The 21,070-nt window shown below is 36.9% G+C and overlaps 1 protein-coding gene across 1 annotated transcript; it reads right to left on the bottom strand.

Annotated features, from left to right (window-relative positions):
- Positions 1 to 1,959: 1,959 nt before the first annotated feature.
- LOC127852457 (CUB and sushi domain-containing protein 1-like) lies at positions 1,960 to 20,239 on the bottom strand. Its single transcript, XM_052386412.1, has 15 exons — positions 20,203 to 20,239; positions 19,503 to 19,679; positions 18,123 to 18,302; positions 16,279 to 16,455; positions 15,683 to 15,865; positions 14,633 to 14,800; positions 14,083 to 14,253; positions 13,423 to 13,569; positions 12,766 to 12,948; positions 7,989 to 8,162; positions 7,250 to 7,423; positions 6,310 to 6,422; positions 5,272 to 5,367; positions 4,320 to 4,556; positions 1,960 to 2,612 (listed from the first exon to the last, which is right to left on the bottom strand). The coding sequence occupies exons 1-15, from the start codon at positions 20,237 to 20,239 to the stop codon at positions 2,532 to 2,534; spliced, it is 2,298 nt and encodes a 765-aa protein (XP_052242372.1). The 3' UTR covers positions 1,960 to 2,531.
- Between the last annotated feature and the right edge of the window lie 831 nt (positions 20,240 to 21,070).

Below are 21,070 nucleotides of genomic sequence, written 5' to 3' on the forward strand. Positions count from 1 at the left end.
CTGCAGACTTCACTACCTTACACAGTTCCCAGTGATGCAAGAGCTGAGGGAACCCATTGTTTATTCCAGTTTTATTTTGTTTCCATTGACAACAATTTGACCAAACCTTATGCATGTTTACATGATATTGCTGTTTGGAATGTAGAGATATAGAGATACATGTATTGTATGAGTGTTTATGTAATATGGAATTTATTACACAAGTTATTGGAAAAAAGATAAAACTGATGCTTTGCCGAGTTTTCATCATTTACAAATATAATGTAATAAATTCTGTATAACATGACAACGGATATGATGTTCTATTGATATCATAGGTACATCATGTTTAGTAATTAAAGATAAATGCACAGAGCCTAAATGCCCTGATACATTTTTATGCTCCCGGTAGGGTGGCATATTGCAGTTGTACTGTCAGTCCGTTTGTCTGTCTGTCTGTGTGTGTGTGTCCGTCCGAAAACTTTAATATGGGCCATAACTTTTGCAATATTGAAGATAGCAACTTGATATTTGGCATGCATGTGTATCTCATGAAGCTGCACATTTTGAGTGGGGAAAGGTGAAGGTCATCCTTCAAGGTCAAAAGTTAAAAAATACAATCCAATGGAAGTAATAAGCTTTAAAAGGGAGATAATTTCTAAACCTGCCAAATGATATATTGAAATTTTCTTTCAAAGCTGCGCAATAGTGGGCATTGTGTTTCGGACAAACACAATTCTTGTCTAATGATGCCATAGCTAGTGAGGTAACTTTAAGGTGTTAAAGCGAAGTATTAAAATTATTAAACGGCATTATTACACTCCCGCAAAGTCATCAATAATGTAAAAGCCATTATTTGAAACTGGAATAAACAATGTAGTGCAACTGTTTCATTGCCCAATCAATGCTGTCATAAAAGATGTCAGGTGATAAGGTCCTATCTCCAGTTGCATAATCTGCTCTGCAATGACCAGTCATTTTGAATGTAACTTAAGTCATTATAACTGCACCCTATTGTCAATTTAAAGGTTTCACAATGTAGCTGTAGCAGAGCATTTACACTGCTTTATATACTAGTATTAATCTTGTACAACAAGTTGGTGTATCACTAAATAAATTTGGTCTTCTGCTTAAGGATATAACATGCACAATATAATTACCATTTTTATATCGATACACAGAAGACCTCTAACCACTTATTTGATGATACACCAAAATGAACAGCGTCTAATAACATGTATACTTCTTTATCAGGGTAGCTTTGCTTGAAACTTAATTATCATAGATACACTATAAGTGCTAAAATTCCTAGTGGGAAAACAAAGTTTAACCCTTCATGGATGGAGAAGTTGGACAACAGTGGAAAAAACACTGGGATCATGGTGCAAGAGAGATACCGGCAATGAGTTTGCAAGATATTGTACTGTCTGAATGAAGTCCATCTTGTAGTAATTCTGGTGCTAATCAACTTATAAGTCATACAGGTGGATAAAAACACAAGGAAAACATGAAATACATGCATGATAATTCACAAAAGCGTTTGTTTGGAAGTGCCCAAAAGCAAAGCAGCTCTCAGGGTTGTGGGGATAAATCTATCTGTATGCAAGTACATCCATCACACAAGGAACAGGTACAAAAGGCTGAAATCTTCTGGGCCCTTAAGGTAGCTTCAAGTGGTTATCCATACAGAACATGTGATGGCACTCCTGCTCTGTTTCAAGCTATGTTTCCTGGACCTGTGTCTAAAAAATAAGTATTATGTATTCCTACTTTTGAGGGAAAAGTTCCTACTTTTTCCTACTTTTTTCCTACTTTACTTGCAAAAGTAGTTCCTATTTTTTCCTACTTTTTGAAAAAAGGTCACTTGACAGCCTGCAACCGGCGCGCCCGATTTATCGAGCGCTGATTGGTCGATCGATATTTAGGTAAGAATCTGATTGACAGGTGCAATAGTATTGCGTGTTAATTGTTACACAGATGTGAGTTCAAATAACATTTATTAAATACAATTGTGTACACGTATACAGTTTGTTTAATAGTTACATAACTCCGTCATGTAAATAAATAATACCCGAGAGTCTTGTATGGGAGTGTCTGCAATATGTGCGAGTGTCATGTGTGATAGCGGATAAACACAAATATGTTCATCGTGCATAGTTGATAATATGTGTCGCGTTCTGAGAGAACTGGGCATAATGTATGTGCGTAAAGCGTCGTCCCAGATAAGCCTGTGCAGTCCGCAGAGGCTAATCAGGGACGACACTTTCCGCTTTTATGACATATTTCGTTTAAATGAAATCTCTTCTTAGCAAAAATCAAATTTAGGCGGAAAGTGTCGTCCCTGATTAGCCTGTGCGGACTGCACAGGCTAATCTGGGATGACACTTTGCGCACATGCATTAAACCCAGTTTTCTCAGAACGCGACTCATATGTTAACGTCTCGTCTGAGAGGCTTCAATAAGCATCAATTAAATAGCTGAGTGTCTTGTTTGGAGTTCAGCAATATTCAACAAGAATTAAACAAGGAGTCTGATAGTCTTTCAGCTAAAGGTCACGCTGTGCTTTCTTGAGAGTCAAAGGACAGATCGAGCTCATCGCTGTTCTGGTATTCACCATCTCGACTTGGGCCCGTCTGTAAACAAATTAAAATTTTATTTTCCAAGTGAATTCGTCTTATAAAATGAAAAATAAGCAAATACGATATTAAAGTTTACTGTAGCAAACTTATCCAGAAACGAGAAAAAAAAATTAAAGCAACGTTGTTGGTATATACCACAGGTGATTAGCGTGTGGCTATGATATTAATTAGTGAAAACATCTTTTTGAATGATAAATAATCATATTATAAAGAAAAATCAACTTTTCCGAAAAGAAATTCACTATCAAATATATATATATAACACTATCAAATATATATATAACAAGGTATTCAACTCGAAATCACCCGAAAACGGGGTGCATCGTTTTGAACAGCCATTACTTCATCAATTTTGCAGCGATGTTCACGAACCCGGTCTTATTCAAATGAATTTCCTTTCTGGAAATGTATATATCTTGTTATATTTCTATACATGCTGGGTCACATTTTAAGAAATAAAACGATACACAATTAACTTGACCTACTTGAAGACGATCTGACAGTATTCATGAATGAAATCTCCAGTTGTAAAGACACACCTTCGCATTGGACCAATGAAATCACTCGTGTGTTTAAAATGTCAGTTAGTTGAAATGTATGTAAACAAAGGTTTCAAACGGCGCTGGACAGTTAGTTTTGATGCATAATGCAACGGCAAGTACGGTAAAAATGTTTTTTTCATACGTTTTATTATCCCCCGCCATAGGCGGAGGGATATTGTTTTGGGCGTTGTCCGTCTTCCTTCCGTCCGTCTTTCCGTCCGTCTTTTCGTCCGTCCGTCCGGAGCCATATCTTGGAAGTGCTTTGACGGATTTCATTGAAACTTGGCATCAGTATATATATGGATAAGAGGATGATGCACGCCAAATGACATTGTTCACCATCTGTTAATAATGGAGTTATGGCCCTTTGTATCTTGAAAACATGCTTTTTTAAGTGACAAATATAGTACTTGTGTGTCCAGAAGCATATTGGCGGGGATATCAATTCAACGAATTAGCTTGTTGAATTATGGTATCGAATTCCGTGAACTTTGAAGGGAAAATGCCCTTTACTCCGTGAAGATTTCAGTCTGAAATCCTATCTGATCGGTATTAAGTGGGTCACGCGAGTTGTGTATCGTGTTATTTCTTAAAAGTTGACCCCGAATTTGTAAAAATATTGCAAGAGATGTACATTTCCAGAAAGGAAATTCATTTATGCGTTGAATAAGACCGAGAGCGTGATAATCGCTGCAAATTTGATGAAGTAATGGCTGTTCAAAGCGATGCACCCTGTTTTCGGGTGAATTCGAGTTGAATACCTTGTTATATATATATTTGATAGTGAAATTTGTTTTCAGAAAAGTTGATTTTTCGTTATAATATGATTATTTATCATTCAAAATGATGTTGTCACTAATTAATATCATAGCCACACGCTTATCACCTGTGGTATATACACGGCTATCTTAAATACTATACAGAGCTATTTAAATGTGTCAAACACATATTTACAAATATCAACAGCTTATGCTATTCTCTCTTACTCACGGTTGTCAGTTTTCATTCCATCTATGTTATTTTTAACGTCGTACTATTGTTATATATTTACATATTAAATATTTCATATAGAACATTCACAGAAAAGGTTTTTACTCCGTCTTATTTAGACACTAAATTCACAGGATTGATTGTAATCTGAACAATAATATTCACATACCGGAAATCCATGCAAGGCATGGCGAGAAGCGTAGACTTCATCGTCTTTCGACCTTTCCTCAACTCCCGGTTCGTACTTCCGGTCCTTCCTGAATATTTTTTTCCACGCGGCGCTTGGTTTGTCGAACAAGGAGAGGGATATAATCTTCGAGGCAGGATTGGGTTGCGGCGGTGGGTGGGGTGTAGCGGGATCGTCGTTGTGACTTATCGTTGGTACTTTATAGTTCTTGCCGTAGATCTGTTCAGTGATAGGATGTTTTGAGAACTATGCAAACCAATTGAGTCGAGTTCTGAGAAAACTGGGCATAATGCATGTGCGTAAAGTGACGTCCCAGATTAGCCTGTGCAGTCCGCACAGGCTAATCAGGGACGACACTGTCCGCTTTTATGACATTTTTCGATTAAATAAAGTCTCTTCTTAACAAAAAATCCAATTTAGGCGGACTGCACAGGCTAATCTGGGACGACACTTTAAGCACATGCATTAAGCCCAGTTTTCTCAGAACGCGACTAAATTACTTATAAAGCACGGGTATGGACAGTGCTTGTTGAAGATTTTTATTCATGATAAATTACGGCGCCAGATTGCAAAGCGAAGAAAAAAATTGTGAAAATCAGATATGAATTACAATTTTGTAATCGCCGCTTAAATAACGTAACGGCCAGAAGATGTTTTAACCTTCCATTTGTATGCCTTTCAAATATTAATTCATCTTAACAGGTGACCGTTAAAACATCTCATTTTAAAACACATTATACATATTTAGTGAAAACTAGGTAAACACTGGTTCATCTGGAAAACTAAGAATTATTCGTTTTGACTTTGACTAGGGGATTTTTTTCATAATTGTTGACTTTTGTTTTCACAATTGTATACGTTTTCGAAACATATGAAACGGTAAATAATACACATGTTTATTTGTATTTTTTCATTATGAGCATACAATACGAACCGAAAATGCCTGTGGTTTGACCATCGGGTTATCTCCAAAGTCTTCAATCTCAGTCGTGTTATTAACGTCCTCCTTAGATATATCATCGAACTTGACCTGAATGTATGAGTCGTGTTCTGAGAAAACTGGGCTTAGTGCATGTGCGTAAAGTGCCGTCCCAGATTAGCCTGTGCAGTCCGCACAGGCTTATCAGGGACGACACTTCCGCTGCTTTTATGACATTTTTCGTTTAAAGGAAGTCCCTCCTTGCCGAAAATCAAGTTTAAGCGGAAAGTGTCGTCCCTGATTAGCCTGTGCGGACTGCACAGGCTAATCTGGGACGACACTTAACGCACATGCATTTTGCCCAATTTTGACAGAACAAAACACAGATATGCGATGAGTATTAGATAAAGATGAGCTCAATTCAAACGAGGTTTTTAACTAAAGAGCGCTGGGTTTCAAGCACGCTAACAACTCGTTGGTTGCAATAACAATAACTTTGTTTTCAAACATTCGTGAAATATTATATAATAATAATATTTTTACAACACAATCCTAAACATTTGGTTACAGACACAAACACAATTGTAAAAATGTAAACAAACACACCAATTTAACATTGAACAATTTAGCGATAACAAAATATTACCGAACGTTGAAAAAGGTATCCGATATGTCGATAAGATGGTTTGGTAAATAATATAAAGAAATTCTTAACCGCTTCGTGTGTAAAACAAAAATCACATGTCGATGACGACTGTGCAACAAACATGGCCGTTCAGTAAATATTATTAGAAGGGGTTATGTTAAAGTTATATGTACGTTTTAGTAGCAGCATGGAATTACGTAACAATAGCATTAATAATAAGAGACCACGCGACCAGGTATAGTAAACATAGAAATAAAGATAACATATAAACGCACGTTTTTAAAATAGCATTATTTGGATCCGCCCATTTAGCGATATAGCATTGCACAAACTGCTAAACACAACTCTCTTTTTTTTAGAGAATATACAGCTCGTGGTAAGTTTTGTATTGGGTGTATAGTCCTCACCTCTGGTTTCTTGTGGAACTTGTAAATGAGGAAGAAGATGATGACGAAAACGTCCACGAGAATGATAAATAACAATACACCGCCAAGGGCCAAGACAATGTCCGGGAACATCGCTGAAACAAACAGGAAACAGCCTGTTAATTGAGTAAACCATACAGCAGCCAGTGGCCTCAATAAACCTTGCTTCGCCTTTTATGTTTGTGCAAAGTTGTAAGTACAGACATTTAAAGGGAATATATTGAATTATATAAAAATGTGCAATTATATATCACTAATATCAAAAGCAGATTGTCATCGTAGTCTTGATTAAACAATGTAAGGTCACTAACTACATTTAGCGACAGATCGAGCGAGCAAATGACCAACACACATGAACAATTGCCATTGAACGAGCCAATCTTGTTCTGAATCAAGTAAACATTTATAAGCTGTATCGGTGGAGTTTTCATTTGATCATCTAGGCTATCAACCTATAATCAACTTGCTGATTAATAAGGTCGAGCTAATGTACTCAAAGGTCAAACGTTATTCTGGGAAAATTATGCTTTATGCGGACTGTACATGCTTATCTTGGATGGCACACACATGCATTAAGCCCTGTTTTTCCAGAATGCGGCCCTTTAAATCTAACAGACAACTTGAGCAGATTAGAACGTAAGCGAGGTCACACTGGCGCATGATGCCATCAATGGTAGCAGAAGTTCGGTCTCTAGCTAAGCATTAACCTACTTACTTGTCCATATGGGACGTACACCGATCAGCAGTGTACTTCATGTTTAAAATAGGGCACGTATGTGACGGGAGAACTCAAAATTGTAAGTACTCAAAAACTGTTTACCAACTAACACGTTTTATGCGGGGGAAATGGGTGTTGACATGTTAAGATAATATCGTTGCACCAGATTTAAATGACCGACACGTATACACGTGTTCATATTACCAAAGCCGCAGGTTGGTTCTAAGCCACTCCATCTGCCGGTGTATTCGCACTTCCGTATGGAGTCCCCGGCCAATGCATAGTTGTTGTGGCATACATATATCACGTGGGCCCCCTCCCAACGGCCGTCAGACATGTCGATGTAACCGTTCTTGATTTCCGGTAACGTCTCACATTCTGTAACGTTATTTATTTGCATTTTTAGAGTAAAAACACGAAAGTTGATAAATACGGTACACTAGACATTGAGAAAACGAATATGGGGATAATATTCCTGGAATAAATGTTAGTGGGAAGTCTTTTTTATGTAAATTAATATAAGTAAGTGAATTATTTAAAAAACGACCAGTGGAAGAAACTTACTGAAAAGCGGTAGCGCATAACAATTATATAAATAGAGCCTGTGTTAATTATTGTCGCTTGCCATCGACATGACATGTGTTAATATAAATACGATTTAATTGTGTTAATTATGCACGCGTATATGCACAATTGCTATTGATCTTTTAAATTATTCTTCAAGATCCATTTGCTTGTGGCGTGTAGGGGACTTGGATTTGGACTTTTCCTAATGATCAGGAGGTTTAGGATGCTATCCACTCGCAGGTAGTGTCGTCAAGACCATTCGGAAGCGTTCTGTCAATGAAACGGAGTCGATAGTTTTTTTTTTAAATAAGCCTTGCGACTTTGATCATATCGAGCTAAAATACACAACGATCAAAAAAGGTAAATTTTATCTCACCAATAGCGCATGTCGGCTCCGAGCCGCTCCACGTGGAGTCTTGAAGGCACACTCGGAACTCCTCGCCTCTCAACGCATAACCGGGCTTGCAGTAGTACTGAATACGGTTGCCGGCTACTAGGCCTTCCGAAGTGTTAACGTAACCGTTCAGGGGGTTCGTCGGGAACGGACAGCCTGGGATAGTTATAGTGGATAATGATAGTCATTGACTTACTACGAAATAGACATGCACATAGCAAATACCGCTTCATGATAAATTAATATTTCTTTTGCAAACGCTTTACTCCGAGTTATCTATCTTTACTCCGAGTTATCTATCTTTGTAAACGGATCGTAAAATGCATAAGAATTCGCAAATATCTATGCACTGTGCTCGTTTTAATAGTCGCCATTTTTTTTATTAAGATTGCAACGTGACATTAACGATTGGAATGATTAAATATTTTCAGCACCTGTTATTATTTCGCCATTTCTTTGCTGTAATCAATACATATCTTTCGACAAACTTAAGCATGAATTATTTATATTTTGAACATATTGATAAATGTATATGACAACATGAACATATATAAAAAGACGTTTAAATTAGCCTCGATTACATTAAACTGGGCTTAAGGCACATGCGTAAAATGGAATGTCGTCGTAGATAGGACTGTGCAGTCCGCATATGCCTGTCAGGAACGATACTCCCCCTTAAACTGAATTTTTGTTTATAAGGGACTTCCTGGACACAAAAGCTTCCATAAAAGCGTAAAGTGGCATACCTGACTAACCATTGCGAATTTCACAGGCTAGTCTGGAATGACACTTCACGAAAATGCATTAAACCCACTTTTTCCAGCATGGGGCTTAAATGTTCGCTACCATATTTCATCTAGTTTTGTCTCTTTGTGGTATTACATATTCAGATGCTGGCATGGGTTTTCACGTAAAATACCTAAAAATAACACTATACCATTCGTTCATTAGCAAACCTTTACCACAATTTGTTGGATTTGGTGGAATATCGATTTTAATTCACGAGCGTGATAGAAAATGATAATTTCACGAGTGGCGCAGCCGCGAGTATAACATTTCTTTCTATGATCACGAGTGAATTAAAATCGATTTTCCACCAAATCCAACAAATTTTCTTTTTCTTTTATGCTTTCAAATGATTATTTTTGTATTTTTGCCATTCCGGACAATATAATTCCCCGTTGGGCGCCCCTATGTATTTTATAAGGATGCTCATCCATATGTTTTTATAAACATCAATGCACAGTAGTCGCCCTTGGTCATAATTGGGGGTCACAATGTGGAAACCAAAGATATCTAAAAATAGTTTCGGTAAAACTATAAAAATTATTGATATTCACTGTTATTTTTCCCGGTTTGAAACAGTTAAATCTCAGTTTTAATTCACTTATATTTCTCTATAAACCATCGGAAAGCATAAAATAAGTCACTTTCTTGAAATCGGCATGGAACACGTCGGGTATGCGAATACTTCGTTGACGGATGGCACTTCACTAACAGAGAACAACAAAAGCCACGCGCGAGAGGTGAGTTCTTCAGCTTTTTTGTATTTATGTTCTGTTTATTTGGTTTTTAGACACAGAACATTGTTTGGGTGATTAATGGTATAGCACTTCGTATTGCGAAGAAAGAAATTCGCGATAAACGGTGAGTTATTAAAAAAAACGACAAAATTCCATCGATAATCAGCATGAATTGAATGATCAGTACATATTTTAACAAAATAAACATACTTGGAAATAAATCAAGAACGTGCTTACTATTCGAAATAAAAGATCAATATATCCAGTAATGTTACAACATGTTACATTTTATATTACTAATGTATTTGAGAAAATTCAAATGTTTTAAGAGTCGCATGCACATTTTTCATCTGCACTTCGTTTACCGATCATCTAAAAAACAATGGCACTTCGTTTCCCGACATCTAGACACTTTTTTCCAGATATAACACACTCGTTTTTTTCTGTGAATCAAAAATACAGAATTCGCTGTGGAATACTGTTAAAGTAAGCAGTCAATAAATAAAAAATGTATGTACTTAGTACGCAAATAAAAAACGAATTACCGAAGCATGTTCTTATCCCTTTGAAATATGATTATGATTTGTAATAAATGTGAAAGATAAATGTTAAACAAATTGGATATGTCTAATCAAAGACCTATAGATAACATGTATTCTATAGGTCTTTGGTCTAATGAGTAAAATCTATATGACCATATATTTTAAATTACGTTCTAAACGGTTGATCTAAAGCATTTATCTTTATGTCCAAATGAAGGTACTAAGGTTATTTACTTATCTATTAGATAGCATGTCATGAATAATCACTCTGCTTAAACTGCCACTCAGAGATTAATATCAGCAGCGATGCAGGTTTGAAATTCTATTGGAACTTTTTGGCTCAATGCCAATAAACGAAAATAGCAATAAAAGAACGAGCGGGGTCGATTTAATCACACGACAGTGGTGTAAAAAGTTATGCATATCCGTCTTTGTTTTTAATATAAACACAACACATGCTCAGTGCCCCAGATAAGCTGCGTATCTGCGTCTTTCACCCTATTAAAATGTTTAAAAACGCAAAGAAATACAATATCATGCGTATTGAAAACGCACCCGATTTGCCTTTTACGCACATTCGTCTTATTTGATGCGTACGATACAATAGCTTTGATCGAAAATACTTTGCTCATTTTCGGTATTTTTGTGATTATTTTCGTTACGAGGCGACGCTTTTATTCAGCAAGCGCCTGGATGACGGAGCAATAAAACAGTCAAAGCTATTCTAATGCTCTGCGGACTAGATTTCATAGTTAAATAGAGCGGCTGACCAAATTATTTACGACGACATACATGCGTTTTCAATCTGACTTAATCCGTCGTTCATTGTGCATGTATTTGTTAAGTGTCTGTGCTTTCAGTTTCTAATACGATGCGTAATAAAAATGTCTAAGAGAAAGACGTCCGCAATTGTTGCGCCAAAATATCAGTCGATCGCTAACTTTTTCGAACCAAGAAAGCAAGAGCCAATAAGTGCCGAATCATTCATGTTATCATATTTTTTTTAAGTTTAAAGTTTATAAAGGATTAAAGATGTTATGAAACATCAGTTTATTAAAGTTAATTATATTAGTTTACAGTTTTATTGAATCAATACAAGTGTGTGCAGCTTCAACAGAAGTAAAGCAGCAATGGTTTTACTGTATGCATCTTATAACTCATTTCACCCTATTTCAAGAATGAAATCACCCTATTTTTCAAAATCAGTGGGTGAAAACCCTATTTCCGAAATAATTATCTGGGGCACTGCATGCTGCATATGAAGTTGCATATAAGTGACACAATTATTTATTACAGGATGAATGAATCGGAGCTTATGAATGCCGCCGACGGTTCGTTGATGGACATTAGTTTAGAAGAAGAATTGTGTACAAGCGAACGGTTCTCGTGTGGAATTTGTGAGGCCAGTTATGCTAGGAAAGCCTACTTGAAGCGTCATTTGAAGACACATGAGGATGGATGCATAAAGTGCTCAGTGTGCACTCAGTTCTTTAAGACTGAGGAAGACAAGTTCTATCCTATATAGCACCCTAAACTTAGTTTGTGGGGATATACTAAGTACTGACTCCATTATATAACATTTAAACATTTTATGTACGCATTCCTTTTTTCCAGAATCAGTTGTTTTTACGATTTAATTTTACCCGTGTTTCTTTAAACTCAACCTATACAGTGATTTAGGGTCAGGTGAATCGCACTTCGAGCAAACGTTAGCGTTGCGTAAAGGGAAGTGCTCCCTATAAGCAGGACTCAAAATTAAGGGAGTTTTACCATTCTCTTTTTAATTGTGTTGCTACGCATAAGTATCGTCTTGATGATGCGATTCAAATAAGCACAACCGACATAGGATTTTATGAAGAACAAATGTGTATTTGCCTCATAAAGACCCATTCACTACCGTTATCTAGAGCCCTGCTTTAAGTAAAATTAAACATTATCCGTTGTATTTTCATTTCTCTGAATCTCAAGTTAACAATAAAAAAAAACAAGTTCGTTATGTACACATTTATTTAATAATAAATATTATCTTATTTGAAAATTGCAATTATAATAACCATAGTATAAATTAATAGTAATGTGATTTTTGAAAAATATATTTTCAAAATGTTTCGTATGAATAGCCATAATATAAATAAATGCATTTAAGGTAGAAGATAAAACTCAGTTATTAGAGTGCCCGCTTTGTTGGAAGTCTCCGTGATCTGAAGTGCCCTTTATCGGTAAACAAAGTGCCTGCAACTTTATGTATGCCACCTATTACAACATGCAATATCTTTGTTTATATTTCATTGAATACTATCAAAATTTCAGTATTTGAAGCACAGTGATTACTCTACATGCTGGAATAGCAAACAATTTCTTTAGTTTTATTTTGTTAAAATGTTTACTGTTCATCCAGTTTATGCTGTTTTCCGATCGAATTTTCTATTTTTTGGGCAAAACTGTACCATTCTTCCGTAAAATTGTGTATTCCCAATACAAAAGGATACACCAGTTATCAACTCGACCATGTGTCTTGTCTTAAAAACTAATCTTTAGGATATAACTTTAAATAAAACAGAGGAACTTACTTCTCGCGCGTGGCGTTTGTTGTTCTCTGTTAGTGAAGTGCCATCCGTCAAAGAAGTATTCGCATACCCGGCGTGTGGAAGTTAGTTTAATAAAATTTCATCACACGAATGCTATAAAAACTACCGAATGAGCACTTGGGTTCCACGCCGCTCCAACGCCCATCCGACTGGCACATGCGCACAGAGTGCCCGTGCAGAGCATATCCGGCTGCGCATGAATATACGGCGATCTGACCGGCCGACGGGACTTCCGGCAGGACCACCCAGCCGTACGGGAATGTTTGGGCTTCCGGGAGGTCATTGCATTCTAAGGAAGGAGAAAATGACAACATCATATAGTATCAATATATACGAATGACAATTTTACCAAATAGACCTGATGTATTTAGTGAAAGGGATGCGTTTCAACTGAGTTCGTGCATTAATTAGAATAATTACCTTTCTAACATCTGTTTTTGTTTCTCTCATGAAAATCATAGTACTGGCAGTATTGCCCGAACAATTTTTGTGAATAAGTATATATTTCAGGTATAATCTAAAATATATGGTTTTGATAATGCAGTAAAAGAATATATTTAGATTTATCCACTATCTTGTTGTACAATCGTTATTGCAGCATCTTTGCATCTCAACTGTATTCACCAAAAGGAAGAGGTGTTAGGTTTGATTTTTGATATAATTATTATAAAAATGTGTCAGACATAAATTTGAATGAACTTGTTTTTTGTGCATTAAATTTGTTGTAAATTGGTCGCATAAACGCTGATGCACGTATACTTACTTTTGAGACAAACGTTCGTCTGTACGTCGTACAGCTCCCCGCTAGCCGCGCACAGACACATGTTTTGACCGCGGTCTGTCCGGCATGTAGCCTGGTCGGTGTCACACTGAGACGTGGAAACGCATGCCTCGCCGTAACCCATAGTTACTGAAATAAAAAGGAAATCAATAAATATTAAACTGCCAAACACCGATGACTCCAGACAGAAATTATTTACACGTCCTAAGTTAGTAGACACTCACATTGTGCCAATTTATCAAATGCTTTCTATAACGAATCGCCAACATTTGTATTACAGTTCCATCGCTAGGCTTGGTCAAATATGGAAACGCATCATGCACATCGTCACTTAACATAGCCTCATTAAAATAAATACCACGCTTATATTGTACACTTTTAAAAGAACATTAACACAGTGCATTAACAAAACAAATACTTATTTTAATCCTTTAATTGAAAAAAGCCTAAAACACACGCAGTCCAAAAATAAAGTCGTTTAACAAAGGTTTTATGAAATTTCGCACAAAAAAATCTTAAGATATTTAAGCATGGTGAATTGCTACAAATTGAGAATTCTAAATATCGCTTAAGACAACGTGGCAAAGTGTTATGATATGCACATATTTTTTAATGAGCCTTTATGGTGCACATTATACGTACCTATGTAACATATGGGCGTTTTGGACCACGCACCACTTGTCTGGCATTGAATGGAGGCACTTCCGCTTACAACGTAACCGTTGCTGCACGTGTAGGTCGCTTTATCCCCCACCAGAGTCCTCGTGGGTATGTGTACGGTACTATGCGCGACTACAGGCGGGTCGCCGCAATCTATGCCGCGATGAATAGAAACAAGAGGGAAAGTTTAACCGTTGTGCCACTTAGAAATTTTTTCTCAAATCGTCGCCTTTTGGTAGTTTAATTATTTGGTATTGGTAACATGTAACTTTCCAAACAGATTATACTTTGTGACAAGTTTGTTGTTTTAAAAATATCTATGTAATTATGTTTTCGTTCATAAAGTCTACCCAGTAAATACAGCCTTTTGCAATTATTCAAAGATGATGTTCAAATAAGCATTAAAATAAACGCAAATTCAACCGGTGTTAATGCAGAAAAACACGTATGTCTACCTCACAACTTGCATGTTAACACGTACGAAATGTTCATGTGTGTATATATACAACGTGTATCCTTACGACATTCTTACCTAAGCTACAAACCGGAAGCGGTCCCCAGAAGCCGGATGTCATACAGGTTACAGCAGCTGACCCCACGAGTCCGTATCCATAGTTACATGCGTAGGTCGATACGGAGTGGACATCGGTGGATGTGTAAGTGAAGAAACCGTTTGCGACAGCTTTAGGGAGTCCACAATCTATAAAAAGAACATAGTGCTATAGTGCTATGAATCTTATTGAATGGGAACCAATCAATATGTTGCTTTCAAACAATACCCCATGATTTATCAATAAGTTTTGAACGTCTAGACATACGAAATTATCGGTTACGTTACCTTTCTTGTAAAAGCGCACATGCTTTGAATTATGTGTTATGTTGATTCTTTTTATTTATTGCAAACCATATCATTTGCAATTTACAAAAATTGACATGTATTCTATAAAATGTATAAAGGATTGATCTTGAATGTTCGTTGTACTGTATTGGACTTAATCTACTTCTGTTACAGTGCTTGAGGTATCCTGTTGATGCGAGATTGGGATCAAGAGCGCGAGAAAACCCCCGACAGTTTGGTACGGTATTCTCCCAGCAATTACATGCCATGCCATCTTTGTTACATGTAGGGAATTGGACACTCAACTAACACTTTTCAATAATATTAAAGTCACATTCACAAATCGTTTCATATTTTGATGTGGGTGTGTTTGAGTACCTTTTATCGAGTACTACATTAGTGGTCTCCATTGAAGCACAGTGTCAAATATTTTTTATAGTGGTTTGCGGAAAATATATTGTACGTTAGTTTTTATTAGAACTCAATATAACAAACAACGACCGAATGCTTCTTAAATATGCGATGAGTTTTGTAAATAAAAACATAAATATGATTTGCATTCAGTTTTTCGAGACATATCTCGATGGATCTTTATCATATCTTATGAATAATATATGTATAGTTGTATAATATGTTGGTAAATATATTTCTTAAAAGGTTCGGGATTGGTGAAAATAATTATATTGTTTACTATTATGTAAGTTTACATGATTTACGCTTCATTCAGAATGAAAAATATGTTACCCTTCAGTTCACACGACGGCTGCATGTCACTCCAGAGTCCCGACGGTTGGCAAATCCTACTAGCCACGCCCACAAGCTCGTACCCAGCACCGTCGTCACAAGTGAACATCACGGTTGAACGGTAAACAGTGCCGGGAGAGTACGTCACATTGCCGTGCGGAACCTGGGGCACGGGGCCACAGTCTAGATTTGAATGATGATGCTATTGGTGTTAGGATATGATATTTGCATGCTTATCGTGCTACACTTAAATGTTATTTAAATGGAATTCAATTGTGTGGCGCATCTTTGTTTCCGGTTAAACAATATACCCTTAAGTATCCCGACCTTTAACTATATAACCAAGATTTTTTTTTCAACAATTTCGTCAATCAAGAAACTCTTATTAAATGCGTTTGCTGACTTAATAGTGTATTTAAAACTAATATTTAAGGTTATTTCAGATATTCTTTCAATAAGAAAATATTCAAGACGACCATTTATAAGATAAAAATACTGAAAGGAAATAAACGACAAAGTACGTTTCCCAATCTTGGTCAAGTATCAGGGCAACAAACATAGTTCTTCGCCTCAAAAGAGCCGTTCCAGAGAGTTACCAGTTATCACACAGGTCGGAGCGACCCCTGTCCAGACCCCGTCGTGGTCACACGTTCGGTTGTTGACCCCGAGGATCGAGAAGCCGACGTCACACGAGTACTCCGCTACCGCACCGGAAGTGTTCCCCATAGGAGTGGCGACCAAACCGTGTTTGGGATGCTGTAGCGTTGCGCATACTGGGAATACATACACAGGTACATGTATATATTGTGGAGCAATTAAATAGCTTGCTGAAGACCGAAAAAACATGTTTATCCTGAATGTTAATCTATTTTTGAAACTTCAACACAAATAGTCATGATTTGATTGTTTATGAACACATATAATACCACCGCCTCATTAAAGGGGCCTTTTCACAGATTTTGGCATGTTTTGAAATTCGTCATTAAATGCTTTATATTGATAAATGTAAACATTGGATCTAAAAAGCTCCAGTAAAAAAATCAAGATTAAAATAAAAAAGAAACCCTCAGCAGGACTCGAACCACTGACCCCTGGAGTCCTGGAGTAAAAAGTCTACGCATTAAACCACTCGGCCATCCTTCCTTATACTATGACAGATGTACTTTATACTTCATATAAGCGATCCTCGTAGTTTCACAAAATATAACGACAACAACAGAACTCTCCAAATTATTCAATCGTTTCGCGTTGCAACGATTTATAATTTTCAGGTTTTAAAATCTTCAAAAGATGCAATTAAAGGCTATTTTAGAGCATGGTAAATGTTCAGTATTACGGTTTCCTCACAAATATCATAACTAACACGAAAATTTGCAAATATGAAACAACATTTGTCAATTTTGTCATTTTACCAAAACGTGAAAAGACCCCTTTAAATTGCCGTATGTAATGGTCAATACAACAATGAAATTATTATTTAATATTATCATATCAGAGAGGTAAGTATTCACCTACATCAACCATTCAATCACAGATTTCTTTTTGAGATGCATTGATTACTTTTCACCCTCCACTTAGTATCATATCATTGGACTTTTCTTACGTTTGCAAAACGTCTTTTAGAAGGCGAATTATTAAGAATATAACAGATGAAATCAGATAAATAAACTGCAGTGAAAACAACCAGCTGTGGAACACGATTGCTCATGATTGGAGCAATGTAAAATGGGAATAGTGACGGGTAAAATATGAACGGACGAACGGTGAGATGGACGGGCGTACAAGAAATCATTATATTCCACCCAGAACGAATTCCGATAAAAAAATGAAATTGTGTTATACGAAGTAGCCGTGACATTCAACTAGCCAGTGCCGTAGTGAGACCATTTACTAGTTGTACGACCGGTATTCAATAAGATGTATATCATAAACAACCATAAATACAATTCTCGTATTTGAAATATAAATTAATCTGTTGGAGAGGCAAAGTATAAACCAATAAGTTTAAGTATAATGTTTTAAATTATGAAGTCACTGTCGGTTTAATTGATATTTATTTAATCAATATACTTAAAATAATGAATTATTCGAACATCAATGCCTTGAACTGAGTCATTGGGACATTGTTTTGGAAAATGCATTAGCCCGTGAGTAGAAAGCTTACATGTAGCTTCGCCCCCGCGAACTAGCTTGAGGTAGTAATAGTCTTGTTCTCATAATATTGATGTGCCAACAAATAATCAATAACATTACACATCTCTGATAATGGTAATGACTACAAGAGCGGACTTTTGTTCTTGTAAACGATGCGTAATTATCTTACCAAAGATTGTACATGTAAACTTAACTATGCAAACAAGTCAATTAAAAGTTAGTTGTTGAGGTATATGTTACTTCTACGAAGGGGCGGGGAGCCAAATTGTGTTCACACATACGGTACCATTGATTGTGCAGACGGGGGTGTTTCCACTCCATAGCTCAGTTGCGAGGCACACTCGCTCGAGGTCCCCACTAGTGACCCGATATCCGGGATCGCACGAGAAGAAGGCTACATCTTCAAACATGACCCCGTCTGAGAGGTCCACGCCACCGTGAGCTGGTTCAACTAATGTCCCGCAGCCTGTCGGGTGGACGTTATAATAATTATACTATAAATAATGATAATGATGAAAATTATATATAAGCTACTACTACAACAACAACAACAACTACTACTACTACTACTAATACTACTACTACTACTACTACTACTACTACTACTACGACGACGACGACGACGACGACGACGACGACGACGACGACGATTACTACTACTACTACTACTACTACTACTACTACTACTACTACTACTACTACTACTACTTCTACTACTACTACTACTACTTCTACCACTACTACTACTACTACTACTTCTACTACTACTACTACTACTACTACTACTACTACTACTACTACTACTACTACTACTACTACTACTACTACTACTATTAATACTACTTCTACTACTACACTAAAAACAACAACAACAACTACTACTACTACTATTACTACTATTTCTACTACTACTACTACTTCTACAACTACTACTTCAACAACAACAACTACTACTACTACTACTACTACTACTACTACTACTACTACTACTACTACTACTACTACTACTACTACTACTGCCACCACAACAACCACCACCACCTCCACGACCTACTTCTACTACTACTACTATCACTTCTACTACTACTACTACTAATTCTACAACTACTACTTCAACAAGAACAACAACAACAACAACAACAACAACTACTACTACTACTACTACTACTGCCACCACAACAACCACCACCACCTCCACGACCACTACCAATACCACTACTACTTCTACCACTACTACTACAACTACATGTACTACTTCTACTACTACTACTACTACTATTATTACTACTACTTCTACTACTACTACTACTTCTACTACTACTACTACTACTACTACTACTCCTACTACTACTACTACTACTACTACTACTACTACTACTACTACTACTACTACTACTACTACTTCTACTACTACTACTACTACTACTACTACTACTACTACTACTACTACCACTACTCAGATTCGTAATGATGAAGTTTACAATACTTCTTTAAAGGTTAATTGTGTAATTTTAATCGCGCGATGATGCATTATTAATTAACAGCTCGAAATAGTACAATAAAGTTTGCATTCAAGACCATGCTTAATATTTGGTGTATTTTAAAAGCCAATTAACACTTTTGAAATCGTTGCTCAACAACAAGGACACAGCTCCGAAACACTTACTGATTCTGTCGCATGTTGGCGCCTCATTCGTCCACGTTCTATCCGCCAGACAAGTGCGTTCTATGATACCATTGAGTACGAAGCCCGCTTTGCACGAGTAGGACACCACCGATTGGTACGTGGTGTCTTCAGAGGTGTCTACTATACCGTTTGTGGGAGCAGGTGGGGCGCCACAGTCTGAAGAAAAGTTCATGAAAGTAACCAATTTCAAAGAATGACGTACCGAACATGTGTTTTAGTACTTCTATATAAGCCGCGCTTTGCGAAAACCGGGAATAGTGCATGCGCGTAAAGGGTCGTCCCAGACTAACATGTGCAGTCCACAGAGGCTAATCAGGGAACGTTTTACGCTTCGACAAGATTTTCGTTTAGAAGAGAATTCCTATAAACGAAACCATCAATCAAAAGTGTCATCCCTGATGAGCTTGCACGAATTGCCCCTTCAGTCTTTTCGTATGTCAGCCCGTATGTCTGTCCGTCTGTCACAACCTTGTGAGGGTTATATCTCAAAAACTTCATAAGATATAAACATCAAACTTTATGAGTGTTCATATGTAAATGAAGATATTTGGCGGGGTATATGAATTAACGAATTTGCTTGTTAAATTAATTAGTTAGTTGAACTGAATTCAGTAGTGTCAAGTCCTGAAATAAATTTAGATCATTAATTTGTTTCAAACATACCTTTTATCTGACAAACAGGCGGCTTGGCGCTCCACACCCCTGTATCCAGACATTTGACAGAGGCCACGCCTATCCTTTCATATCCGGTGTTACAAGAGAATACAACCACGGCGCCGTACTTCGTGCCCATGGAGACATCAGCATCTCCGTTAGATGGCGACGAAAGTTGACCACAATCTGAAATTAAAAAGATGAGGGCATGGTAACTCTATTAACGGGAAACGGAAAAGATACGTACATAAATGGAAAAAATGGCTTACATGCAGAAAACGCTCTTGTTGACTCTCCTTTAGGCTATGAGGTAAACGGAAGACGCTCGAAAGTGTTGACCGACAAAGAAAATTGAAAAATAAACCATTGCTGAAGACGGGTGCACTGAGCCAAAGTACAATGCATTCCACTCCAGCGACTTAAATTGAAATTCTGTCATTTTCCACAGAATAAATCGACTAGACGGAATAGAGTCAATCAATGTCTCAGTAGACTAGTCATTATATTTGTGGTGGTTAATAAAATCACGTGCCTGCATAATCAAATAAGTTCAATGCAAACTAGTGAGAAAAACAATAAAAAGGCTTGGTTTTAAGTTTGCGTCAAGTGTTTTTTTTTACTTATTTCTTTTTTGTTCCTTAATTGTAATCGCTATTGTATGCATATCAGTCTCCGTGATGACTAATTCTGCAGTTCATCCTAAGAAGCAATCGTAACACATCGACTATCTCCGGAACCATCCGCAAGAGAGCAACCGTAATACATCGACTATCTCCGGAACCATCCGCAATATGTTGATTTATGCAATATATCGTCTGCTGATGAAAACAGTCATTTGTAGGTGTTGTGTCCAATTCATAAACGAGCTCCACAACTGTCAATCATAAATAGAT

Source organism: Dreissena polymorpha, chromosome 12 (genome assembly GCF_020536995.1).
Source record: "Dreissena polymorpha isolate Duluth1 chromosome 12, UMN_Dpol_1.0, whole genome shotgun sequence".
Classification (NCBI taxonomy): domain Eukaryota; kingdom Metazoa; phylum Mollusca; class Bivalvia; order Myida; family Dreissenidae; genus Dreissena; species Dreissena polymorpha.